This window comes from Chamaea fasciata, unplaced genomic scaffold (genome assembly GCF_029207755.1).
Source record: "Chamaea fasciata isolate MVZ Bird 193981 ecotype frontalis unplaced genomic scaffold, bChaFas1.0.hap1 SCAF_17, whole genome shotgun sequence".
NCBI lineage: Eukaryota > Metazoa > Chordata > Aves > Passeriformes > Sylviidae > Chamaea > Chamaea fasciata.
In genome coordinates this window covers 2,131,661-2,158,455 of record NW_027094102.1, presented here as the reverse complement: position 1 = coordinate 2,158,455, position 26,795 = coordinate 2,131,661, and the positions used below count along the sequence as shown (strand labels likewise).

The 26,795-nt window shown below is 45.3% G+C and overlaps 1 protein-coding gene across 6 annotated transcripts in view; it reads left to right on the top strand.

The window, feature by feature from the left end:
- The window catches only part of BCAS1 (brain enriched myelin associated protein 1), a 36,609-nt gene extending 14,848 nt beyond the window's left edge, over positions 1 to 21,761 (top strand). For 2 of the 6 annotated variants that reach the window (XM_066198585.1, XM_066198586.1), the window contains 8 exons: positions 284 to 328; positions 3,487 to 3,618; positions 6,674 to 6,709; positions 7,550 to 7,759; positions 10,685 to 10,852; positions 13,644 to 13,709; positions 17,860 to 18,108; positions 20,832 to 21,761. In XM_066198585.1, coding sequence (XP_066054682.1) covers positions 284 to 328; positions 3,487 to 3,618; positions 6,674 to 6,709; positions 7,550 to 7,759; positions 10,685 to 10,852; positions 13,644 to 13,709; positions 17,860 to 18,108; positions 20,832 to 20,906 — 981 coding nt within the window. In that variant the 3' untranslated portion in view covers positions 20,907 to 21,761. The remainder of the gene's footprint in view (positions 1 to 283; positions 329 to 3,486; positions 3,619 to 6,673; positions 6,710 to 7,549; positions 7,760 to 10,684; positions 10,853 to 13,643; positions 13,710 to 17,859; positions 18,109 to 20,831) is intronic. The other 4 variants (XM_066198588.1, XM_066198590.1, XM_066198589.1 and 1 more) reach the window with 4 other exon arrangements.
- The last annotated feature ends 5,034 nt before the right edge of the window (positions 21,762 to 26,795 follow it).

The following is a 26,795-nucleotide window of genomic DNA, read 5'->3' as shown; positions in this document are numbered from 1 at the left end:
CAAAGACTTTCTGCTTGATATTCCTTTTGCAGCACCTCTAAAAGTTCGTTTTTATTAATTGATCAGAAGCTGGAACAGTAAATATTCGATCCAGGCATTTTTCATTTTAGCCGTTACGTTGTTCTCAGGGAATACTTGTATTATAAATTTTCCGTTTGGGGGAAGCAATGCTTGTGTTTTCCCTTTGTGCAAAGAAAAAAAAAACCTGCTGATTTCGAATCTATCTTTTTGATCCTTTAAAAGGCTGGGTTGAGTGACTGCTTTTTTCTCAAATTCTTTTAAGGTCTCGCCAGGCAAAGCTGAAGCCAAAAGTGATTCTGAAGACAAGGTAGGCAGTGCCTCGTTCACTGGTCATTCGGTGTTTTTCAGGGATTTCCTCTTCATTTTGTTGGGTTTTTTCCCCAGCTGATATCATCATTTAAAGTAATTTCTAATCTTTTTCCCCTGGATAAATCGAAAAGAAGGAGACTCAACAGTGCAGTTCTCAATATCATCTGTTACGATCAAAATCTGTTGTGTTTTCTGCAAGCTTGGTGATGATTGGTGACACTTTTGGTTATTTCTCTGACTTGTCCTTGATCTAAAATTTCAGTGAGAACTTTGAGTCCACAAAAATTTCCGTTTGCTCATACAACAGTTTTCCTTGTGCCTTGAAAAAAGTTTATTAAGAAACAAGGAATAAAACCCTAAAAGTGGAAGTGGTTTTTCCATGCAGATATTAGCCAAAATCACAACATTTTTGGGTTTTCTCCTATTTTTTCATTCTTTTATCTTATTCAATGATCAGTCTTTGCAGCAAGCTCGGTGAGTACACGGGGGATTTAATTCTGAATAAGCCTGAAAATTACTCTCAGTAATACTGAATAAAATCATCAAATAGAGCGAAGATCTTCCAAGCTATGCAGAAAATGGAGTTATTAAATCACCCTGGCTCTGGGAGACTTGAAGCTCTTCCCAGAGGTGGTGAACAATCCGGTTTGGATGGAAACAATCCAATTTGGATGGAAACAATTTGGTTTGGATGGAAACAATCCAATTTGGATGGAAACAATTTGGTTTGGATGGAAACAACCCCATTTCCACCCCTGACTCTGTCACCTGTCGCTGTGCCAGGTGACTGCTGCTGCTGCTGTAATTTGGGCTCCAATATTCGGGGTGGGTTTGCTTTGCTGGCACACCTGGCTGGGCAAACAAATCCAGGTGACTTGCAGGATGTGCAAACTCCTTCCAGGAGATTAACTGGGAGTTCTCCTTTACTGGGAATTCCTTTATCTGATATGGCGTTTCATAAAGGGGAAATACGTTTAGGAGGTTGATTTATCAGCTCCCAGGTAGAAAGGCTGCAGATTTTTTGGCTGATAGGAAATAATGGTCTTTTTTTTTTTCTCAAAAAAACCCAACTTGTGACGCTGTTTGACATCACAATGACACAGACTCTGAGTTTCAGAAGGCTGAAATGACTCTTTTATTTTTGGGATGTGTCTCCCTTTTATACTGTTTTACAAAGACCAATCTGATTGGTGACACAAAGACAAAGCTCTTCACTCACATTGGTCAGAGCAGAGGGACATCAAGAATTCCCTCCTAGGAAAAGGAATGAAAAACAAAGTTACAGCTACAAAAACATTTCTCTTGTTTGCAGAATATTCCTTGGGAAAAGAATTTCAGGAAACCAAAACGCCTCAGGCACGGAACCAGGGCTGCAAACTTGTGTGTTTAAGCTTTGCTAAGTTAAGTTTTCCCGAGTGCTGTGGGACTGTTGGGTGGCTGTTGTGCCTTCAAGTCATGGAATATCCTGGAGCTGGAAGGGATCCAAAGGAACCTCCAACCCCTGGCCCTGCACAGACCCCCGACAATCCCAATGAGAGCGTTGTCCCAGCGCTCCTGTGTAGCCGTTGTTTGTGCCTGACGTCTTTTGGTTTCTGAAATTCCATTCCCAGGGAATTTTTTGTAAGCAAGAGACATGTTTTGGTAACAGCAAGAATGCTTACATCCTTTCTCTAGGAGGGACTCGATGTCCCTCTGGTCTGACCAATGTGATTGAAGAGCTTTGTCTTTGTGTCACCGGTGGAATTGGTCTGTGTAAAATGGTATAAAAAGGGAAATGCTTCCCGAGAATGAGTCGCCTTTTCAGCCTTCTGAAGTCTTTGTGTCGTTGTGGTGTACAGCTCCTGGAGTTCTGGAAGGTTTGGAGCAGGGGACAATCTCTGGGGAGTTCCCCAGCACCCTCTGCAGGGGAAGAACCTTCTGTTTTTGTAGGATCAGGCTCTTATCAGCGCTGGCTCCAGCCCTAATCAGCTGCTGGGCCACGTGTGCTGCCGGCAGCCAGGCACACCCTCCTGCCTGTCCCTTTGTCCCTTCTTCTGTCCCAGCCCGGTCACACGGGTCGTTGTAGGACACGGAATAAAGATGAGAGACTCCAAATATTTCAGCAGGCAAAGAGCACAGAAAAAAAAGGCTTTTATTGTGTAATTCTTACTGCCTTTTATAAGGTGTTCCCACACAGACTGAACATGGTTGGTGAACAGGAACGACACCTCTCTGATCCCATGGGTTAAACCAGAGAAACAGCAAAACACCACCTGGAGAAAGATGGTTTGGAGAAAGGAGAGTTGTCTGCCAAGGTTGTTTTGAGAAGAAGCTTCCTTGAGGAATTTTTCCTGGGGAAAACGTTAGCAGCTGCCAGCAGGCTGAAATCTCTCAGGTCCAGAGATATCAGGCCCACACAAACCTCCTCGGGCACTTCCTACAAACCAGGAGGTTCTTTGCACAAGGTCTGCCCCAAATCACTGCCCTGACCCTCCTGTGGCAGACCCTGAGCTGGTCCCGTGTCACTCTGTGTTGGGGAATTGTGAGAATTTTGCAGGGAAAAGGGTCAATTTTGCTGTAAGAATTAGTAAGGGATAATCCTTCATCCTCCTCCGTGCCAGGTAGTCAAAGGCATCTTCCTGCTTTAAAGCCTGAGACCTCGGACGATTAATTAATTAATTTCAAGGACATTAATGCAAGCTTGAAATATTTCAGGCAGTGTATATCATGAATATTCACACTGCCCTTTTCCTAAATAATGCATTATATAAAACGTTTTCAAGTCCCTATTATGCTGCAATAAAAAGACTGAAGGTTCCTCCAAAGATTTCTAAATTTGCCTGGTTTAAAATTATAAATCCTAAATTGTTTCTTCATGGCTCAAAAAGACAGATAGGGTGGGATTTTGGTTTCAGTTTAGTGGATATTTTAGAAGGAAGGTTCCGGTTTAATTTGGAATCAGGTGGATTGCCTTGGCTTTTATTTTGCTGCTCACGTGAAAGAAACTCTGAGGAGAGCTGAGAAATCACTCAGGAAAAAAACAAAACAACACGACTGCTCCAGGGCTAAGAGGGAATATTCTCCTTTAACCCCACGTGTGTGAGTGATGGAATAATGTCTTTGAAGCAAATAAACACCTGCAATAAACACTCACCTGCCCCCGCTGTTGTGCACAAGGTGGAGAAGGGCCCGGGGGGGCAGCCTGGCCCGAAGGCAGCGGCAGAATCCCCCTCCAAAGGAGCCAAGAAAAAGAAGGCAGAGAGCCCCAAGCTGGGCCACAGCACCTTTAGCAAACTCTTTAGGCACAAGGTCGGTGTGAAGCTCCAGGAGGAGCAGAACCCTGAGAAATCACAGCTGGCTGCTGGCGCAGAGAGAGGAGAGATCTTTCCCAACATCTGGCCAGATGTGCAGAGCTCTGGAAATCCCCAAAAACGCATTTCTGTGCCGAGGGGGATGGAAGGCATCCTGAGCTGCAGCATTCCTCTCATTGGGCCCTCTGTGAGCTCCGGGTTCTGCAGCAACTCCTGGAGTAATTCCTATAACAGCTCCTACAACAGTTCCTACAACAGTTCCTATAACAATTCCTGGAATTATTCCTAGAACAGTTCCTAGAACAGTTCCTACAACAATTCCTACAATAACTCCTACAACAATTCCCACAACAATTCCTGTAACAATTCCTGCCCCGGTTACTAACACGGACTAAACCCTCCCTGGTCACTAAAACCCAGAATCAAACCCGAGGTGCTGACAAACAATGAATTGTGCAGAGGTGAAAAGAGCCTGAAACCAGAGAGGTTTGGGGGCTCAGCCCAGCCACGGTTCAGGTTTTCTGTCATTAATGTGCACCAGAACCTGGCTAAAACTGGCATTTTGGGGCATCTGATCCAGCATCTGGAACACGGAATTTCCTGCAGGAATAGGGATTTCTCCCTGCAAGGCAAGAAAATTAATTTATTTTAGTCCCACTTTAGTTTGAAGTAAAAAAAAAGTTTGGGTTTGATGGGTACTTTAAAGTGCTCAAAATGCACAGTCAAGCCAATGGATGTTTCAGAGGATGTGAGCTTTTATATCAAAACTCAGAAATCACCAAAAACTTTTGGTTTCAAACTCTATATTTGGGGATTTCTGCCCTCTCTGGAGATAATCATGGCAGGGAAGCAGAGAACTGCAGCTTTTTAACCCAGAGAATGCAGAAGCAGAGATCCCTCCAGTGGGGGAGGAACATAATTAATATTTAATTCTCCCTCCAGACACCCACGTGGAATTTCTGGTGAGTAGGGGGCTTTATAATCAGGGGCATAGGCCATTCTTTAATACATTTTAAAACCAAAAATGTTCTTTCCACTATCCCATTTCTGAGGAAAAAAAAAAAAAAAGTCATCTGCATATTACTGAAGGAATAATACTCCAAATGAATTAAAGTGTGCAGTTCTTGCCAAAAACTTTAATGTGAGATATCAGCTTCATTTCTTAATAAAATTAAAATATGAATTATTTGTTCATAATGAGTTGAGGCTTCCTGGTAAAAACCAAACCTGCCTGGCATTTCTTAAAGATTCAGTTCCAACAATTAATCTTGCAATAGGTTGCAGTGAGAAAATTCCCTGGAATATTTAATGGAAGTTTAAATATTTTTTTGTCTGGAATGACAGCACTTATCTTGAAGGAATGCAAGAGTAGTAGGTTTTTACATCAGTAAAATCTTTTTTTTTTTAATAAAATATGGCTTCTAAAATAGTTTTTTTCTCATTTCTACATTTATTTTCACAGTTTTCTTTCCACACCCAAAATACAGAAGCAGGAGCTGAGATATCATTTGTGACCTATTAGGAATCAAGGGGAGGGATTAAAATCGTCCAAATAATTTGCTTTTAAGGCTGATTAAAAGTGGGAATTCAACTCAGAGCAGGGATGTGACAGGCAGGCCCTGGAGTTGCCACTTCTAGAAAAACAAAACAAAAAAAAATTGAAAATATAGTTTATATCTTTAAGTTTGCAATGCTTTCCATGCTGTACGAATTGGATGAATAGATAAGCATTTCCTTTATTTGAAATGATCATTTTAATCGATATATTTGTGTTTAAACACTTGGCTGTCTCCTCTGACAGAGCTTTCCCTGCATGTCCAAAATATACTTTGCTGCCTAAATCCAGCTTAGACTGGCTTTGAGTTAACAGAAACGTTGTTTTTCAGCCTCTTGTGTTAAAAAATCCGAACTCTGAAGCAGCTTGTGATGCTTTTCCCATCCATGCATATTTCCCTTCATTCCATGCTAATTTTGAGGTATAACTGCGCTGATTTATGGAATTTTGCCTTGGAAGAGAAGGGTGAATGCCTCACTCCCAGCACTAAGTGCTGAAGCCAGCCTGTGGCATCCTCACCTTTGTTCTCACCTCCCGTTCTGGATGTTGTTTGTCAGAGCTGACCACCAAAAAAAAAAAATTTTTGGCTCCTGCAAAATATCTCAGCTGCCCTGAAAATCTCTCACCTGTTCTGTCCAGAACTTCCCAAAGTGCTGGAACTTGCCAGGCTGCTGGAAGCTGGCCTCAGGCTGTGGCTGGATGTTTTGGGGGTTTTTGAGGTTTTTTACAGCTCAGGTAATTCTTCATCGTGAGCTCTGCTGGGTGAGGGGTGAGGTTTGCAGGGTGACATCCCTGGCCGAGGAGGAATTTAACTGGGTCTCCTCCAGGGTTTGTGGATTCTGATGAAATCAGGAGCCCCATCACCGAATGCTTTTTTACAAAAAAAGAAATCCCACCTCCCTCGTGCCCAAAGATATGAGAGGATGGGTGGAACCAACCTCCAGCACGTGCAGAGCTGCAGCTCCGAGTTCCAAAGGCAGGGCTGTTCCTGGGTTTCCAGGATTTTCTGTTCTCCCTGAGTTTTGGATCCCAGAAATCCAAGCTGGAAGGTGGCGGGAGCACATCCCTGTTGGTGGTGTAGGATTCCCATGGGAAACACCCAGCCCTGGTGTCCCTGAGCACTGCAAGCTGCAGGCACAGAAAAAACTGTTAATTTAATGCCTTTAAATTCTCTTTATTCTCTTTAAATTCTCTCTAATGATTTGCCCGAGCTGAATGGGAATGCAAATATGGCAATACCTATATAAAGACACAGATTTTTAAAGAACAGGTTGAGGGCTACGAGCACAAAGAATGCAGCACCAGGCTGGTGCAGGTACAAGGATGGGACCTGGCATTCCCTCCTCTCTTCCAGGGATCAGTTTCCATGGCTGCAGGAGCCAGGACTTGCACACACATTCACGGAAAAAACCAAATAACTGGTGCCACAGACAATTCGTGGCCTGTGGAGCTGCAGTTGCCTCAGACAGACTCATCTTTGTGTTCTGTTTCCCTGCAGGCTGCGAAAGAAACCCAGCAGACAACCAACACCAAAGTGAGTAGGAGGGGTTGGATTAGCTGTGCAATGCAGGAAAAAAAGGGGAATTCTCGCTGGCGTGTTCAGTCTCTATAAACGTTTGGATTTCTTTATCAGTGTTCTGCGTTTGCTGGATCTTTTCCTTCCTCTGCTCAAGCAGGGATGGAAGGGCAGGGATGCAGCCGAGTGGGGAGAGGTGGTGCTCACCTGCCCCAGGTGATGCCTGAGCACGCTGGATTTGTTCTCCACAACGTCCCTGTCGTTATGAACGCATATTATAAAGTTGGCTTTTGGCAAAAAATATTAGGATGAATCCTGTATGTATCATTGTACTGTATTACGTTTTATTAACGGAGTTTAGAAAAGTGAAGAAGGTGTTTTCCGATTGTGACGTTGTGCAAATAGTAAAAAGGTTTTTTTTTTCTTCATTGTAACATCTAAACTGACCAAACCAGAAGGTGTGGGAGAAGGGTGGTCACCTCGTAACCCTGCACTAAAACTGCTAACTTTCTGGGGTTTTTATCAAAATAACCAAAAAACCTCAAGAGAAAAATTTATAAGACCCGTGTTACCAGAGAGAGTGGAGCCACCCACAAATAAATCTATCAGATGAGATAGTTGGGGATACTTGAAACAGATAAAAACTCAAAAAGGATGCATTAATATCTCTTGAATATGTAAAACAGCAATCCTTAAAACACAGTGAGTAAAAGAAAAGTGTTTTCTAGTGAGGCGCCCCAGCTGCAACTTTTGCATTTCTGTCTCCTAATCGTCTATTTTTAATTTTTATTAAACTTATAAATTTTTCTAAGAGAGCGAAACTCGTTTTTATCGCACCTGTCCTGTTTTGATTCCCAGAGCCCCGAGCAGGCTGCTGTGAGCTGTGCCAAAGCAGACAGAAATGTCCCAAATGTCCCTCCCTCCCAGGAGCCGCCGTCCAAGCAGAACCCGAAGGCGCCCGAGGCCGCGGCGCCTCCGCAGGGAGTGACCAGCGATCCCCCCCGGGAGGCCACCAAGGACAAGGGCCCGGCCACTCCTCTGCCCCTGAGCAAACTCTTCTGGAAAAAGGTACTGGAGCTGGGAAATCGATCCCTGCAGGGGTTGGAGTTAATGCGGCAAACTGGCCAAACCCACTGCGGGCAGCAGTGTGAAGCACCAGGGGCATGAATTTATCTGGGGTATTTTTCTTGGTTTTTATGGGATCAGGAATGTTGTTCTTTCTCAGTTCAACGCTTCTGTTAAATATCCCCCAGACGCCACAGCGATTCTTGGTAAATTAGATTTACTAAGATTTATCATGAATAGAGATAAAGCTCTAAAACCTTGTTTCGTTTCTTTGCTTTAAATGTCTGGAAAGCTGGGATCAGGTGGGTCAGTTCTTACTCAGCAGAAAATGTTCTGTGACTCTGAGTTTGGGGTCTCAGTTAGTTAGGAAGACACATTGTTCCTCAGGTTAAATGATTTTAACCAAATTTAGGGCTAACACAGTTTTTTCCACAATCCTTCTGGGTTTTATAAGCTGGAGTTTATTCATTCTTCATTTCATTTCATGGAAGGGCTGTATGAAGCTTTACGGAGTCACTGGATGTTGACTAATTGCTTTTCTGGGCTTCTCCTCAAGCTGAAATCCCAGAAATTTGTTGCTTCCAAACACCCAGTCAGCTCGAAACTAAAGAAAATGAGGAGAGATGTACAAAAAACCGCCAAAAGACATCAGGTTGGCCTCAAACTCAGCTTGGTTTGAAGATTCTGTGGGGTGTTCTGCAGTGAATTGATCTTTTCCTGGCACACTTAATGCACTGTCCTTTTGCTAGGACAGAGAATCCAAGCACAAATAGGTGGAGAGCTCAGAGTCAGGAGCAGCTTTGCTTTTGAACTCACAAACAGCAACCACAACACTCAGTAGCTCCAGGATTCAGCTCCAGTTTCTCTTTCCAGGCAGTCTCTTAAATATCCATCTTCTGATGAGCTTTCACTTCAAAGCGCAGCTAATGAAGTGCCTGTCAACACGTGGCAGTGAAGGCTGCTGCTCTGCCTGCAGATGAATAAATATGGAAAGGGAAAATGCAAAATTCCTTATTCAGCTTCTCAGCTGGGAGCCACTTTGTATTTGCCCCATTTCCTGATCAGTCTTCACGAGAATTTGCAGAACTGTTACTCAAATATTTGCTGTGCCAGCATTTTTCTTCTTTTTTTTTTAATCTTTTTTTCTTTTTTTTTTTTTTTCAGGAGGAACGCTAATAGGGAATTACAGTGGGCAATTTCCAATATTTGTGTTGGAAAGCTGCTTTGGAGGCCTCGTAGATATCTGATCAGGGCAGGGAAACATGATGCTTCACATTTATCCGATCAAAGCAGGCCAGGCCAGGGTGGAAGGTGATCAAGGCAGCGTTATTCACACTGCTCTGGGATCTGTCTTTACAAGCAAATGTGTTTGCTTTAAAAACTTGAATTTTAAGCAATTCTTGCCATGCAACTGCAGGGAAATCGTGTTCTTTTTGCTGATGTGCACACAGCAAACGGGCTAATTCCTGGGTGAAGCAGAAAATGGAATCCCAGGATGGTTTGGGTTGGAGGGACCTCAAAGCCCATCCAGTCCCATGGCAGGGACACCTCCCTCTGCCCCAGGGTGTCCAAGCCCTGTCCAGGGACACTGCCAGGGATCCAGAACAGCCACAGCCTCTCTGGGAAACTGTGCCGGGCCCTCAGCACCCTCACAGGGAGGAATTTCCTCTGTCTATCCAACCTACATTTCCCCTCTTCCAGTGTGAGGCCATTCCCCCTTGTCCTGGGGAAGAATTTCCTGAAGAAATGTGCAAAAAAATCCCCGATACTTCAAACAACTCAATCCTGAACAGCTGACTGACCCTCATTTAACTGCACAGTACTTTTTGGAGGTTGGCATTTGGTCCCAGGGTGCTTTTGTTGGTTGTGCCACCAATTCCAGTGCAGGGACAAAACTCCTTTGGGATGCAGCAGCGTGATCCCAACCTGCCCCCTGGGAGTGCTGAGGTCCCAGGAGCAGCCATCCCAGGCAGCAGGGGATAAGGAATATTTATTCCCTCATCATTCTTCTCCCCACCCCCAAAAATGTTGTTTCTCCCACAAAAGAGGAGTCAGGAACAAAGTAAAAATCTCTCCTGCTGCTGTAGGGGTCCATGGTGAGTCCCTTTCCTGAACGTGGAGTCGCCTGCAACTCAAAAATACGACACTAAAAGGTGTAATAGAATGCTGAGTAAATGTATTGGATGGCTTCTGTAGGAAGGACTAAATAAATTGGGGTTTTATTTGCTCAGAAAGGGAGATGGCGACAGCACACAGAAAAACCGCTGTCAAGGGGAACAGAGAATATCAGTGCTCACGAGAAAAGTGGCGGAGCCCAAATGAAAGAATGTGGTGATAAATAAGAATAAACAAGAGACAGGACAGGGGGAATGGCTTCAAACTGACACAGAGGAGGTTAAATGGGATATTGGGGAGGAATTCTTCCCTGTGAGGGGGGTGAGGTGCTGACGCAGATTCCCAGAGAAGCTGTGGCTGTCCCATCTCTGGAAGTGTCCAAGGCCAGGTTTCAGCAGTTAATAGTGTCCATAGCGTGTTTTAAATGATCTTAATTCTGCTTTTGAGTGCAAATTCCTGAGTATGATTTTCCTCATATTTACTGGATTTACTTCAGCCTTGTCTCCTCAGGACACGCATTGCTGTGTGTAATTTCATTTTCATTCTTTTCACACTGTAATCAAAGCTGGACTCTTGTGACTGGGAACCAGCAACTCAAGAAAGGTTATTTCTTTCATTTGTATAAACTGGTGGGGTTTTAACACTTATTACTTCTTTTCAGTCGGGATTAATCAAGTTCCTGAAGCAACACGAAGAGCGCAGCGAAGCCGAGGACGCTTTCATGCTCCGTTTGATTGTAAAATTTTAAAAAATCAACCATCTCCTCACGGATAGAGTTCTGAATGTCTTCCCCGCCTTCTTTCCCAACCCCAGAACTCCTCAGAGGAAGCAGAGGCTGTGGGCAATGAGAAGGCAGAGGTGGCTCCCGAGGCCGTGGCTCCCGACAGGGAGGAGAGCAGGAGCGCGGAGAGCGCCGAGGGCAAACCGCGAGGGGCCGAGAGCAAAACGCCCAAGGCAAACCTCAGGAAGTTCTTTAAGCTGGTGAGAGCGGATCTTCCCTCTGGAAATTCAGAGGGCTGGGGGGAGAGGCTGGGGAAACACTTTGTCTGGGAGGGCGCAGGGGTGCTCAGGGATGAGCAGGGCTCACAGGGATGCTCAGGGATGAGCAGGGATGAGGAATGCTCAGGGATGAGGATGCTCAGAGATGCTCAAGGATGAGGAATGCTCAGGGATGCTCAGGGATGCTCAGGGATGAGGGTGCTCAGGGATGCTCAGGGATGCTCAGGGATGCTCAGGGATGCTCGGGGATGAGGGTGCTCAGGGATGCTCAGGGATGCTCAGGGATGCTCAGGGATGCTCAGGGATGCTCAGGGATGCTCAGGGATGAGGGTGCTCAGGGATGCTCAGGGATGCTCAGGGATGCTCAGGGATGCTCAGGGATGAGGGTGCTCAGGGATGCTCAGGGATGCTCAGGGATGCTCAGGGATGCTCAAGGATGCTCAGGGATGAGGGTGCTCAGGGATGCTCAGGGATGAGCGGTTCTCAGGGATGCTCAAGGATGAGGGTGCTCAGGGATGAGGGTGCTCAGGGATGCTCAGGGACGAGTGGTGCTCAGGTCTGCGCGGCTGGGACTTGTCCCCGCCTCCCCCCCCCGCGCATTCCCCGTCCTGCATCTCCCTCTCGCGGCTCCTCCCGGAACGTCCCGAGGGCTCCGGTGGCCCTTTGCCCTCCCAGGCGACCCAGGGAGCTCCAGGGGGCGCGGCACCGAGGATGCTCCGCTTCACAAACCCACCTCCGGTGGGATGCTCCCGGAGGAACCCACCTCCAAACCCGCCTCCAAATCCCTCTCCCGCTGGCCGCGGCCCTGTCAGAGCTCCCTGCGCTGTGTCCTGCCCTGCGCTGGCCCCGGGGAGTTGTATTTTGAGCGGCACAAGTATTTTCTGGCAGTTCATGTGGGTTAGGTGAACTGAAAGGAAAGGAGGCAGTCACTCCTGCGAAGGTCCATCAGGTGGGGAAAAGGAAAGGCAGAAAGTAGAATCTAATCCTGCTTCCCAGAGGAAAATTGTTCCCAAATCATCTGCAGCGCCTGTGCTGCCCTGCTTCCCCACATAATCCAACTTTTAGGCAATAAACAGCATTTAGAATCGAGAATCGCTGTTTTATGTTGTCACAAGTATTCAGGAAAACGTGGCAGGGTCTTGGCTGTGCCCACCCTCCTCCATTTAAAAACATCCCAACCCACCCTGCTCGCTGCAGGGAACTTTTTGGGAAGCCTCGGCCAGCCCGAGCGACCAGAGGCAAGGATAAAAGGTCAGCAGTGCCCTGGAGAGAAATCCTTGGGATTGTTTCATCCTCGTCTCACTGGCAGCAAGGGGGAGCTTTGTCTAGACCTCAAGGTCTTTGTCATTTTTGGTTCAAAATAATAATAACAATAATTAAAAAATAGGAGGTGGATTAGAGAGATTGGCTAATGCAGGGTTATTTTTATCTGAGTTTGGGGTGTTTGTAGGGGAAAAGGTAACACTGAGGGCTGTTAGAGCAGAATTTTGTTCTCTCTAAAGGCATTTGAGGACCTGTAAAACACAAATGCAGAGTAGATCTTATCACAGCCCATCTTCATGCGCTCTGGACCGGGTTTGTCTCCAGCACAGACCGCACTGTGCTTCCTCCCCTCCCGCACAGATAAAGCTCCACGGGCACAAACCCGTGCCAGGCTCAGCAGCGGCACCTCCCAGGGACAGGAATTTCCCCACAAAAGCCATGAATTGTCATGGGGCGGTTTCCTTTTCTCTCCTGCTGCTGCCAGGTAGTGACTGTTGTGGTTTGGTAGGAAAATCAGGCTCGGAGTTGCAGTAAGCCCATCCGTGGGAGCGGGCTGGAGCTGCTGTGCCTCACCTCACAAATGCAGAGTCGCAGCAAACCACAATTCCGCCTGAGATAAATTTAGAACAGAAAGTCACATCCTTTCATTGTTTTCATTGAACTTCTGCAATGAACGATGACATTTGAATTTTGGGCACTCTGAAATCCTGGGCTTTATTTCACGCTTTGCTGCTGAGCTCTGTGCCTCCCGTGGCACCCAGGAGAGCACAGTGAACCCTCCAACACATATTTAAACACAAATCCTCATTCTTGTTGGGGTTTTTTTTTTTTTTTTTTTTTTTTTTTTTTTTGTAGCGCTAATTGTAATTTAAGCTTAACCTAATTCCCACAAAGCTTGTGCTGTTTACTCAGTTTGGTCAAACTGGGGGTTCTCATTTTTAAATCTAGATGGAAACAGGAGATTTTACCTTTAAAAGATATTTCAGAGTCAAGGTTTGCTCTGAGTGACCTTCCAGTGCTGCAGCCTCGGGCTCTGCTTGGATTGTCCTGGCTGGGAAGAGTGGGAATCAAGGAGAATTATTATTTAGAGGTTTAAGGACTGCAGGAACAAACTGGAAAGCAAAGATCAGGAATGAAATGGATGCTGATGACAAAAATATAAAAACATCTCTCTAGAGCTGAGTGGGCTTTAATTATTCACAGCACAGGCACTTAGTTGGGTGGATAAATAGAGAGCAAGTCCCACTAGGTGTTGTAGGACAGATTTGGCTCTGAAAAGCAAGGGAAAGCTCTTCCCTAGAATATTCCAGCAGCAGGGCTGCAACAGTGGGATTTTCAGTGCCTGAAATGATCCCTAGAATGGGAAACCTGCCTGGCAAGAGACAATCCCACAGAACCACAACAAAATCCACCCTGGGGACGGGGATATTTCCAAGGTGCCTTCAGACATCCATTCCTGTGGGTTTCCATCCTGGCTCAATGCCTCAAACAGGACCCTTTGCTATTTTAGTCAGTCAAGGGTGATGGAGGCACCCCCAGCTCAGAAGAGGGAGATGGGCCCAGCCCCAGACCCCACGTAAGTGGATTTTTTTTATTTTTGGCCTGGACTTTTTCACCCTCTGGTGTGGGGTTCTTGTCGCCTCCTCCCACCCAGCTCAGCCCCTTGAAATGTAAAAGTCATTGAGAGAAAAGTGCTGCACTCATTGAGCTTCATCTGTTTGCACATAACTTCTCTGTTTCTTTTAGCTAGTCATAATATTAATATTTTAAAGAGTCAACATCTTTTTTTTTTTTTTTTTTAAAGAAAAAAAAGCTTTTTTCCGGGTGTGTTTCTTTTCTTAAAATAATTAGTGGGTTTATGTTCAGCCTTCTTCCTCTCTCTTGCTGCTTTTTGATGTTCTGCAAGTGCCTTGGCTCAGGCAGTGGAACTAAATACACACAGAATTCTTTTTACTTTGTTGATTTACTTGTCTTCTGAGGAAAGAATCATTTAGGTGGAAACTCTGCAGAAGAGAAATGGAAGTGAGAATGAAAACTGCTCAGTGCAATGTAACAAAAGCCATGAAAATGCTTGTTTCTTGTTCTGGTTTTATTTCTTTCGTTCTGTGTTCATAAAACCCAACCTTTGGGTGTGATATTTGCGTTCCACTCTTCATGGCTTTCAAAATGCTTCAGGAAAAATCGTATTTTCGTCAGAAATACAAATTCTGCTAATTTGAGAGCCAAACCCTCATCTGCTGCAAGAGAAGACATCCAGAAGAATTAACTCTCTGTAATGAGACATAAAACAAGGTTCTGTCTATAGACAGTTTCCTTTAAGAGGAAAACTGAAGTTGCATTCAAAACTGACATTTCAGAATTTCCTTTTTTTTAAATAGCTGTAAAATTGTATCTCCCTCTTCCTCTTTTCACAGTGTCTGATGACACCAAGGTTAAATTTTATGAATTATGTCTCTAAAAACATCCTAAATATAGAAGGGCCTTGTCCTGTGGCACTTAATCCTTATTTCATACAAGACTTTTGTGATCTGGGTAAGACACCAAAAGTTTCAGCCCCAGATCTATTTTATTTTATTTTATTTTATTTTATTTTATTTTATTAAGAAATGAGCAGCCAGCTAATTTATTTTAATGTTTTAATGAGCAGCCAGCTTTCTTCCATTTTTGTAAATCAGTTTGTTGTTCTTCCTCCTTCTCTCCCTTGCCCTGGTGTAAAGTAGAACAGTTTTATTCCACGAAGGAGCCCAAGGAAAACTGGATCTGCTGCTGACTTCTTCCTTTTTTGGGGATTTCTTTGAAAAGATTTCCTTGAAAGGATTTCCTTCATTTATACCATAGTGTCTCTGGAATTCTAGGATTCTTCTCCCCTTCCCATCCCTGCCCCTCCAGAAATTTCAGCACCAAGACCCGCAGAGATCCTGGGCTTAAAAATCAGCCTTGGGCCAAGGCCTCCTGTGAGATAACGTGGAAAACACTGTCCATTTTTCCTTTTTTATTTCAGTGGCACTGCTGATGTTGAGGGAGGCAGAGCAGGAGCAGCTCCCCTTTGGAACAGGGAGCATTAACATCTTTCATTTTTCATTCAGCTCCCTCTGCATTTCCTGAGCTGCTCCCGTCAATATCAAACATGCCAATTTCCTGCCTTTCAAGGCTAATATGAAACACCTCCAAGGGATTATCTGATAGGGTTTGGGTTTTTGGTGGTTTTTTTTTTTTTTTTTTGGCCTGGAAAATGTATTATGAATATTTTTTTAAGGAGTGTTTTGTCTGACTGACATCAAAGGCCCCACCTGCTCTCAGCCACGGGACCGTTCTGCCTTGGCTGTGGCACTGTCTCAGGCACGTGTGGGGAGGAAAACTCTAATTTTACACCCACAGAGCAAAGCCACAGATTCCACCGGGTGTTTCTGAGGCTTCCAGGCTCTCCTGGCTCCTCTGAACTCGGCCGTGCCTGGGCTCAGCCCCAGAGCTGTGGTTTGTAATTTCACCAAAGGATCGTTTCAAAGGTGAGCTGAGGCAAATCACGGGGAGAAAAGTCTCGGGAACTCTGCAGCTCAGAGCTCCCAGGGACAACGTTAATTTGGTTTTTTTGTCAATCCTTGGTGCCCATCCCTGTGCTGGGAGAGCTCCTGCATCCCCTGGGCACTGCAAAGTGGCATTTCCCAGGTGAGGTGACAAGGACGCAGGTGGGGTGTGGGAGGTGTCTGTGCAGCCCCAGCCCACGCCTCTGCCCTCCTCTGACCCTACTGATGGACTGTAACTATATTACAAACTACATTGGATGGACTAGAAAATATAACATGAGCTCTGTTATCAACTGTATTATAAACTCTATTATCAACTGCATAAACTAAAATAAAAAATATAAAATAGGAACTACATATAAAAATATATTTATATATTTTCATATTTAGTATGATATAATATTATTATATTATATATTATTATATATACTATATGGTCGTATATTATATATCATTGTATATTATTATAGTATATTATATATTTATATAGTATATTATTATTCTAATTATATAATATATATTATATATATCATATTATATATAATATATACAGTATATTAGTATATATTTATATATATAATATATTATATATATTATATAGTATTATATATTAATTTATATATCAGTATATATATTAGTACATATATTATTATAGTATTTTTATTATATATTATATCGTATACTGTAGTATATTATATATTTATAATATATATTTTATTTATTATATGTATATTTATATAAAATATAAATATGAACCATAAATCCACTGATCCCCTCCTTCACCTTCTCCTGCACAAGGACAGGCTGCTGACTGGAATTTTTAAGTCTAAGATCAGAGAAATCCAGGTGTGAGGAAATATTTACCCACGTATATCTGTCTCTGGATAAAGAAATCATTCCAAAAACTCATATTTAGTGAGAGTTGAGTCTCCTGGTCAAGCCTGCATGTATTAAATGGGCTCTGTGATTTAAACATGGAACTTTTTTAAGGTCGGGTAGCGAGAAGAGGTGAATAGAGTGGAAAAGGCAAGGAGTAGGATTGTTGCCCCCCCTCATTCTTGTTTCCCCAAAATGAGACAGGCTCGAACATTTTTTTATTTTGGACTCCAAGAGGTATATTTGCATTCTGTTTCTCTGGAGTTTCTGCTTTCAGGGTTTCCTCTGAAATCATGAGATCTAAAAATGTTTTTGTTTGGAATGAAAGCTAAGCCTGGCGTGTGAGCACATAACCCTCAGGCCTCCAGAAGAACACCAAATATTTCAGTACTAATGGTAAAATTCCCAGAGCTGGAAAAATACACAGCATTAAGCTTGGGCCATGGCCCGAGGGCAGATGTGAGTTCCAGCTTTTCAACATGGTAAATTTGTGCTGTTTTAATGATGGTAATAAATAAAGACATATGGTTTGGGTTTTGGGTTTTTTTGTTTTTTCCCCATAAGAAAAAAGAAAATCCTATTTGCAAACAGATTTCCTGGCAAAACCCACCCTCATTTACTGCCTTCCAAACAGTGACAAGTTCATTGTCTGCTCCTTTCGTTGCCAGATACGATTTTTCTTGTGTGAACTTCAAATATATCCTGAACTTCTCTGAGATCCAGAACCTTCCCCTTTACTCTAGACAGGTGCTTTGGTGATTGTGGTTTTCTGGAAGATTTCCTGTCTCTCCTTTTGCACTTGTACATGGAATTTTTCTATGATGTTCTGGCCTTCCGCAGCCAAACCCTGTATTGTTAAATTTTGGGTGGAGTGTTGCTCATTTCAGGGAATTTCAGGGGATTTGTTGCTCATGTCAGGGAATTTGTTTTCATCCTTTGCTTTATGGGGCCTTTTGATTTTTGTCTTCTCTCAGATCTCTTCCCTGCACTTTTTGGGGTGCAAACACTGGGGGTATTTCAGTGGGACTCTCTGTGTGTTCCTCGAGCAGCCCCAGCAGACACATCAGTGAAGTTGCTCCTCTCAGGGATGGTCCCACCTCGCAGTCTTTGCTCACGGAATTCCAGCAGCTCCCTGGGAGCCCTTCCCTGAGCCAACACTGCAGGAGCTCATCCCAACCTCTGCAAAGGAAAACCTGCTGGGGCAGCAGGATTCCTCCCTGCCAGGTGCCCTTTCATTTGTGGGGTTTTTTAAAAAATTTTTACGTCTCTCCTTCTGAACTCTCCCCATTCCCCGCTACAACTAACCCCCGTTTGAAACCCCTGCAGACTCTAAACGCCACGGAGAAGCCTCTTGCCCCATCTGAGAGCGACCCCGGCGGCCAAAGGAGCAAAGAGGGCTCCAGGGACAAGAAAGCCACGGTGGAGCCGGGCAGGCAGAAGGGCAGGGAGCAGCCGGAGCCCCGGGAGCCGCCGGCAGCCGACCCCGACTCCGTCCACAACGGCGGGGACACCAAGGAACCCTCCTACAAGAAGACAGAGAAGAGGCAGTCCCTGGGAGGGTTCTTTAAAGGCCTTGTACGTTCATTTCTCTTCCTTTTTTTTTTTTTTTTAATGTCGTTTTCCAGCTGGTCGAATCAGGCAAGCCCCGTTTTGTATTTTAACACCCCCCCGCAGGGGGAAATGGGCCACTGAGTAACCGAACCAATGCGGTTCCAGCAGAAGCTGTTTATTGTTTGCGTGGCATGGCAGATACAGATTCTAGGCCTGCTGTCCAGGGGGGCACACGCCTCTGGGTTGGCCGGGCTGCTTCTTCAGGAGGCAGGCACACAACCCTCAGGACATCCAGCTGGTCAATGTCCATCCTCACCTTGTGCTTCCCCTATCCAGGGTTTACATTTTTTGCAGACATTTTCTCAAGCTCTCTCTTCTTATTTTTTGATCCTGTTGTTTTCTCAGCAACCTTGATGAACTCCTGAGAGCTCTAACAACAAAACTGCAAGTAGTTTGATAACGTTACTCACAACCAGTTTGGCTCGGGCATCGGAATAGCCCGTTATACAGATAGATTGCTACACCCCCCTCTGCTGGACCCTGATTCCCCTGGGAACGGCACAGAGCAGGAATGCAGATTAGAACACTGCAGCTCCAGCCTCTGCTCCCAGCTGGGCTAAAAATGCTGGGATTTTGGCCACAAACGCTGAAATTTTGGCTACAACTGGAGCCGTTGATGCAAGCATACGGCATCACTGCCTGGCTGCAGGGTTTGAGCACAGATAAGGTTGTTCCTGTGGTAAAAGAGATTAATTTGTAAGCTGTAGCAAATGTATTTAGGGAGTCATTCAAAGATTAGATTAGAAAGAAGAAGAAAGGGGGGGAAAAGATGAATAACATTGTTTCCTGAGCTGGAATAACTCATAGTCCAGTTGTCAGGAGCTGGGAGTGCTCAGCACGTGGAAAGTATTCAGATTTATTCTGATCAGAGTGTGTGCTGCACTGGCCCAGGCTTCTCCTGAGCAAAATCTGGGGGAAAAAAAATACTCCAGCACCTCGATTTTTCTGTGTGTGCACTTTTAAATGCTCTGCCCAAACCATCACTGTCACAAAGCCCTGAGCTGCTGGGACCTGAGCTCCTGAATCCCAGGGCAGAGTTGGAATCTTTTCCGTTTAAAAAAAAAAAAAGGCAGAACAAAGTTCTTTCTGTCACACCGGGCTTGGAAATTCCAGTTCAACGAGAATCATCAGCCAGCCTGATCTTCCTGCTTTAATCAGCCACCACCTTGAAAATGGGTGCAGCAGGAGACTGCAGTGAGCACATAACGTGACCTCTGCTAGATGAGCGCCAAGTGCGGCAAAACGGGAATTCTCTCCTCTCCCGTCTCCCCCCTCCACCCTTTTATGGGAAGAAAGGCAAATTGGATCATTTTATTCCCGCGATCAGTTTAGAAGCGACTTCATCGTGCTCAGACAGGAGCTGGAGCTGGCTGACCCCATCACTCCTGTGATGGGGGAAACCTTTACCTGATGTGGAGGTTTTTAGGGCTTTCTGGGTAAATTTGGAACGAGCAGCTCACGTAGTGTTGGTTGATGGATAAATGATGGATTTGCTTCTACCTGTAAATGGCCAAAGCTTTTTATTTTATTTCTTATATTTATTCTGCTCTAGAGCATCCTCTGCAGTCAACATCAGGGGAAGCAGAAGCAAAACCGCTGCAGCCAGCTGAGCTGCACGAGGTTAAAATCAGTTTTAGATGGGGTTTTTCAGTCGCTCTTTTTCATCCTTAGATCCTCCAAGGTGAAACGTTAGAAGAAGATCAGTGAGGTGGAGCCTAATCAGTGTAAAAACCTCGCTGTCTTTACTTCCCTGGAGGGGACGAGGAAGTCGAGAGAGATCTTTCATTCTCCGTGTGTAACACAGAACGGTCCTAAAGTGGTGACTCAGGGTTCCAGGAAAGGACAATTCACACGTCATCCTGCCCGGTTCCTATCCTAGGGAAAGCACAGAGCCACCTTTGGCTTTGTCACGCTGCATTTTGTGCTCAGCAAGGCACGATTTGGGTTACGAACAGCACCGACACCCCACAGTGGTAGCAGTGACCTCAAACACGGCTTGTGGCTCCGTTTTGCCGAAGTTTTGGCAGCTTCAAGGCCAGCAAAATTAGGTCAAGCACCTTAAACCGGAGCCAAGTTTTTATCAGCTAGTGAAAAATGCAGTTGGTGTAGTTAGAGCTATACATTTCCTTCACCTAAGCTGGATTAGTGTCTTGGAGCGGCTCCAAACCCAGAATTAGGTTTGCAGTGTAAAAAAAGCTTTATCACTCCAACATTGTCGAATACCTGTCATGCATAAAAGTATTTAATGTTCCTTTAACCCAGAGCAGAGCAGCGCTGGCTATAATACACCATTCATCATGCCTGAAGGGCTCTGAGCAGGGTTGCACTGAAGCGTTCAGGGCAGGGAAATTTTAGGGAAAGTTATGCCAAAACTCCAATACTACAGAAGTGCAGCAGCCTGGCTCTGCTAGGTGAGCCCAGACCCTGAAAACCATGGTTTCCATGCCAGGTGAGACAATTATATTAAAATTATCCCCCACGTTTAGGCAGAGTCACAGGCAGGAGTTTTGCGTGGTTCTCGTGATGCAGATGGCGCTCAGAAATCCGCGCATATTAAATAAAGGGCAAACGAGGAGGAGCAGGGGGATGAGATCAGTGGGAAATGTCCGGCAGCAGAAGCCTTGAGACACCTGGCCATTCTGAAATGCTTGGAAACGTTTCTAAAGGTGTCCCCCTCGTTCCCACAGGGCTCCAAAAGGATGTCGGATGCAGAAGTGCAGACAGATCCCGTGTCCATCCTCCCTGCTGGCAAATCCAAGTAGCGCCCGGCCGTGGCTGCTGGAGGGAGGCTCAGCAGCTCTCTGGGAGCTCCTGGCAGCAGAAACGGCTCCTTTTTTTCCTCCCGTGGCTGTCAGAAACGCCTGATGCTGAAGCGAACGCCGGGGTATCACTGCAGGTTGTCACCGGCAGGGTTTGCTCCTCACCTGTAGAAAGCAGCTCTAAAGATTCCCCAAGAAACGTGTTTGAAGTCAGGTGGTGTGTGGATGGTTTGAAGCGTGGAGAAGTCAGGTACGAGGGTGGCAGAGAATTGGATAAATAAATGGCAGAAAAACAAAGTATGTGACCAAGGAGGGCAGCGAGGCGCGGGCGGCCAATCCTCCGCTTTAGAGAGCTCGAAAGCAGCCAGGAAAACCACAAATCCCCCCGGAGAAACGTTCTGCTTCGACGTGAAAACAGCCCAGTCACTTCTGGGGGGGTTTTCGACAGAGCTGAAATTAGAGCTGAACCCTTCGGCCCCCGATAGAACCCGCGGTGATCAAATCCTGCTCCCTGTCCGTTATTAATGGAAATTAAAACGCTAAAATGCAAAGGCTTGACGTGATTGAGGCGGCTCCTGTCTGGGCCGAGCCAGGTGGGATAACAAATTAAAAGCTATTTCAGGTTCTAATAGGACACAAGAGGGCACCCACGTCCCCTAACGCCGGGCTGTGCCTGCCAGCCGGGAATTAATGTTCCTTAGGTCATAGGAAACTTAGTTGTTCGTCCTGATACCTGTTTATATCCGTACTTGGAATTAATCCTAATAAAAGAAACCAAAATCAAAGCTGCCCAGGCAGCTCTCTGCTTCACAAGACTCCTGTAATAACTGTACTTAATAAATTTTACAGAAAATTTAAGTTTTCTGTTGGTTCAGTCCTAGCCTGTACAGGGAACCGTGGGCCTGACGTTTTAATCCACACTGATCTTAATGAAACAATATTGTATATTTCGACATCCTTCTCTTTAAATAAACTAACACCTATCCTTTGAAACAAACAAAAAAAAAATCCGTTGCTGCTTCAATTTTCAGACAAAGTTTGTGGTTTACGTGCCTGTGCTCTGGTGGTTGATGTGACATTGAGGCATAAATCAGCACAGACAAACCTTGCCTGTGGAGGGAAGAGTTGTCATTCTCTCTTTATTTGAGTGAAGATTACACCTGGAATGCCAGGGAGAATTCTGTAAATCCTGCAGGATTCTGTTCCTAACTACTCAGAGAGGACAGAGGTGAAAAGCCCCTGCAGTTCAGTGGGATTTTTGCTCTGGGTTCTGCAAACCCAGAGGTTTGGGGTGCCCGACCAGAACTTGCTGCCGATTCTGTGCACAGAGAGCGCAGAGCAAAAGTTCTTTAGTTATAATTAGTTCTTTAGTTATTATTTAGTAATAATTCTGCTCCCCTCCCTGGCATTTCCATGCCTTACAAAGGAATATCAATCCAAAGGAATATCAATCGCCCCCTGCCATGGCAGGGACACCTTCCCCTATCCCAGGATGTCAGATCTGGCCTGGGACACTTCCAGGGATCCAGAACAGCCACAGCTTCTCTGGGAATTCCATCCCAGCCCCTCCCCACCCCCACAGCCAGGAATTCCTCCCCACAGAGGTTTCTCTGCCCCTCAGGAAGAGCAGGGTCCCAGGGAGGTTCTCCCTCTGTGCCAGGTGTCCATCCCGCTCTGATCCCACTCTGCATTCCCAGGGAGGGCTGCAGAGCCATGAACTCCTCTGAGAGTGCCTGGAAAGCATCAAATCTCCTCCTGCTGACCCTGCCAGAGCTGTGCCCACCCTCTGAGCAGGGAATCTGAGCAGGATCTTGCCCCTTGGAAGTTTAAGATCCTTCCCTTTAGGAGCTGAGTCTGCTCCCAGGGAGCCAGGACCTGACTTCACAGCTCTGCACCCACAGAGAGAGCGTTTGAAGAGCACCCGAATACTTTTTCCAGATGTAAATACAATTTACAGCTGGCTTTAAAGCCACTCAATGCAAGAAAATCCATGGTTTCCTGCCCGGCAGGATGGATGTGACAGGAGATGAACACTGCGGGGACTGAGGCTGGAGGTGGAATAACTCTGAATTCTGTGCAGTCACACGCTCTTTGAGAGTATCAGTGAAAAATCTGGATTTGTGATAGGCTCCACCTCTTCTGGATAACACACCCTGGGCTTTACTGGCAACTTCAGCAGTTCTGAGAACACAAAAACAGGAAATTCTGCAGCAGCCCTGACGGAGGCTGAAGATGCACACGGATTCCTTAAAGAAGCGCCACTTTCTGAAAACAAATTACCAAAAGCCTCGGAGAAGAATAAACCTCTTATCACCGCTCTTTGCTTTTCCTTAATCATTTCCTATTAAATCCGTCACCTGCTGGAGGGCAAGAGGAAAGAACCTCCTGCACAGGAAGCGCCAGAGATTTGACTTTTAACCGGAAAGGGACAAAGTCCAAATTCCTTCTTTTATCACATCCCGGAGCGAGCAGGTGATGCAGAATCCAGCCCTGCCCCTTCACCCACCTTCACACACACACAGCAAGGTCCTTTATTCTTGGCACAGGGATTGATAAAGAGCAAACCCTGCACGCAAAGGCGTTTGAAACGCAAAGTAGAATTTTGCAGACTCATCTTTGTTCGCCAGTTTCAGGGATGTTTGTGATTACTTCACCGGAGTTGTTTGGAACACAGAAGGGAAGTGGGGATTAAGTTGTAGAGTTTTCACTTTTTTTTTTGCTGTCAGCGGTTTCGGGTCCACTGGAGAAATAGATTCTGAGCTGGCATAGGCTGGAGTTTTATTACTTTGGTGAATTAAACTGAAGTAGCCCGGAATGTTGGGACTCTGTCATCACAGGAAGCTTTTTCTCTGCAGCTTTTGAGCCCTGGCAATGGCGGCCATGAGTGAAGGAAAAGGATTGCTTGTGAAAATTTTCCTCGTAAAATTGAATTGAAGCAACATTTTATTTTATTTTATTTTATTTATTTTAATTTTATTTCTATTTTTAACCACCGCTTCACTTATTAAAAAGGCATGTAATTATCCAGTGGCCTGTTCAGGAATCCTTCATCAAACTCCGTAATCAGGGCTAGATAACTTTATTACTCCCTGTTTATTGCCACGAAATGCTGTATCAATATTCACAACCCCAGTCACGGAGCAGAACCAGCCTTAGATGTTATAGAAAAAATTCTCTTTACCCCAAGATCCCAGGATTGGGCCACACCAGAAAGATTTTGGTGCTCCCAGCAGTGAGTGGGGCAGCCCTGCCAGACACACAACCACACAAATTTCATTCCAGCGAGACTAAACCCATGCAAAGGCTTTTATTGCCACTGTGACTACACTTGAAACTAATTTTTTTCTCTCTCTCTTCTCCCACTCTGCTGCCTCCACACTGTCCTACCACAGTAAAACCGCCAGGTAAAAACGAGATTTTACCCGTGTCAATGTGCTGAGGGGGTCTGCAGGTGCCAGAAGGGGTTAAGGGCTGCTCTGGGGTCAGCCCAGTTGAGTTCATCTGGGAGGTGATGAGGAGCTTTAATCCCCTGAAAGGGATGGGGAGGGAGGCAGAGCTCCAGGAGCTGCTGGAGGAAGGGCTGGATTTTCCCAGGAGCAGGTAAGGGCTGTGCCCAGCCGGCTCTGGGGAGCGTTTGTGTGTTTGGGGCATTTTCGGTCTTTTTGTGCCTTCCCAAGGAGACAGCAGTAAGGTGTGGATGAGGTTTTATGGCTCCAGCTTTCCCTGGAGTTTGTGGGGTGGTTCCCTTGTGGTTTGTGGGGTGATTCCCCTGTGGTTTGTGGAGTCATGCCCCTGGAGTTTGTGGGGTGAATCCTTTGGAGTTTGTGGGGTGGTTCCCCTGTGGTTTGTGGGGTGGTTCCTCTGGAATTTGTGGGATGATTCCCCTGTGGTTTGTGGGGCGGTTCCCCTGGCAGTCCCTTGGCTCCATCCCCAGCTATGCCCCAGCTCATCCCTCTGCTCTTCCACCTTTGTGCTGGGAGCCAAAACGTGCCCTTGGCCACCTAATCCAACCCTGAGAGCACCAACACCTCTGACTTCCTTAAATATCCATTTAAAGGGGAACAGCAATGCTAAAATGTGAATTTAGTGGAGCCTGGAAGCACAGGGCAACATTTAGCACAGAAATAACGAGTTTTTAAAGTTCCCTTTCCCTGTGAAATGTGCTGGGAAGGAGGAAATGTGACACAAAAGCCTCTGAGAGACCCAAACAGGGCAGGTATTGAGAGTCTCGGTGTGAAAGAAATGATGGATTTTGGTGCGTCAGCATCAGAAAAGCTTCCATGGTGAAGGAAATTGCGAAATGTTCCTTCTTGGGTTCACTTTCGTGGGAAATTGTTTCTGGTTTATATATTGTTACTCTGGTTTATTTATATCAGCATCTCTCAAGTTTGTAACTGCCTTGATTAGTGCAAAAATGTCAAGGAATGGTGTAAAAAGAAGCTGAACTTCAGCACCAGAAAAGCTTTCACGGTGAAGGAAATGGTGAAATGCTCCTTCTTGGGTTAATCTTGGTTGGAAACTGTTTCTGGTTAATTCTGGTTTATTTATATCAGCATCTCTCAAATTTGTAACTGCCTTGATTAGTGCAGAGAGATTAAGGAATGGTGTAAAAGGAAGCCGAATTCTGCGTTCAGAGCACACAGGGGCTGTGGCAAGGTGAGGGTTAAGGGAAATCTCCTTTTTTTCCCCTGGTCCCGTGTGTCAGTCACGGAGCTGACCTGCAGTGATGTAGCATAATATGGACACCGAGGAGGCTTTTACCAGACGTCACTTTGAAGCAAAGCATGTGCTTTTAGAGAAAGTTGTTTGGTTTAAACTGAGCCCCACATTAAGCATTCATCATCTTGTCTCCTGTACAGCATATTGTTCTAGCTCGGGGGAAAAAAACAAAACAAAACAAAACCAACAAAAAAACCCCCTTGAAACTGAACCATATGCTGAAAGGGGAAGAATTCTGAAAAATTTCCTCACTTTCCCTCCAGTCTGTGCCTCGTTTTCTGAGCTTCAAGGGCGGGGGGGAAAATGTAATTGCTGCAGACAGGGTAAAGATGGTAGCTGCCATTCCCAGCCCTTTACACAGGGTAGGTGCTTTCGAGAACTTGGAAACAAACATTGCACTAAAAATGACTGCTGGCTCCTGGCAGAATTGCTTGTAAATGTCTGCGCTGGAGGCTGGAAATAGAATTTAGGGGTTTGCAGAACGTGCTCCTCGGGCTTGTTGTTCACAGATGTAGCTTTGTTCTCACGGGCACGCGGCTGCCAAGAATTTCCTAAGCAACTACAGGCTTCAAATTTTGGGGGGTTCTGCCTGTGATTTCTCCAAGAACTGAATATTTTCTAAATGCAGATCCTTTGGTGGTGAGATGTTGTGGGGGTCACCCCGAATTGATGTTATCAGCTCGTTTTCAACTTCTCCTTCACCTTGAATTTACTCCTGACTCACTCTTGGTGAGATTGTTCTGTTAGTTCCTATAAAAGGTGAAATATCTGAAGTTAGTTTGGAGCTGGGTTTGGAAGTTTGGGGAGAAATCACTGTTTTTGTGGAATATTGTCTGTTTTCGATTTATTGTTGGACTCCACATTTTTCTAAGTGCTTTTTTTTTATTTCTGACTTCTTAATACATTTAGTTGAGCTCTGCCCTGGCAACAGGAGAACACAAAGTACTCCTGAAAGATCTCAATTTGCCATCTGAGCTTGAAAAAACTAATGCAGCAGCCTGGTTGTTATCACCGACAGCCATCTCAGATATTTAAAGTGAGATTTTTTTATTCCAGTTGTTAGCCTGAATTTAGATTTTGCTGTTAACTGTCTGTGGGGGAAAAAAAAATAAAATTAATTGGCAGTTTTTGCAAGTTATTGCAGTGTTGACTCCAAAACAGACACCTCCAGGA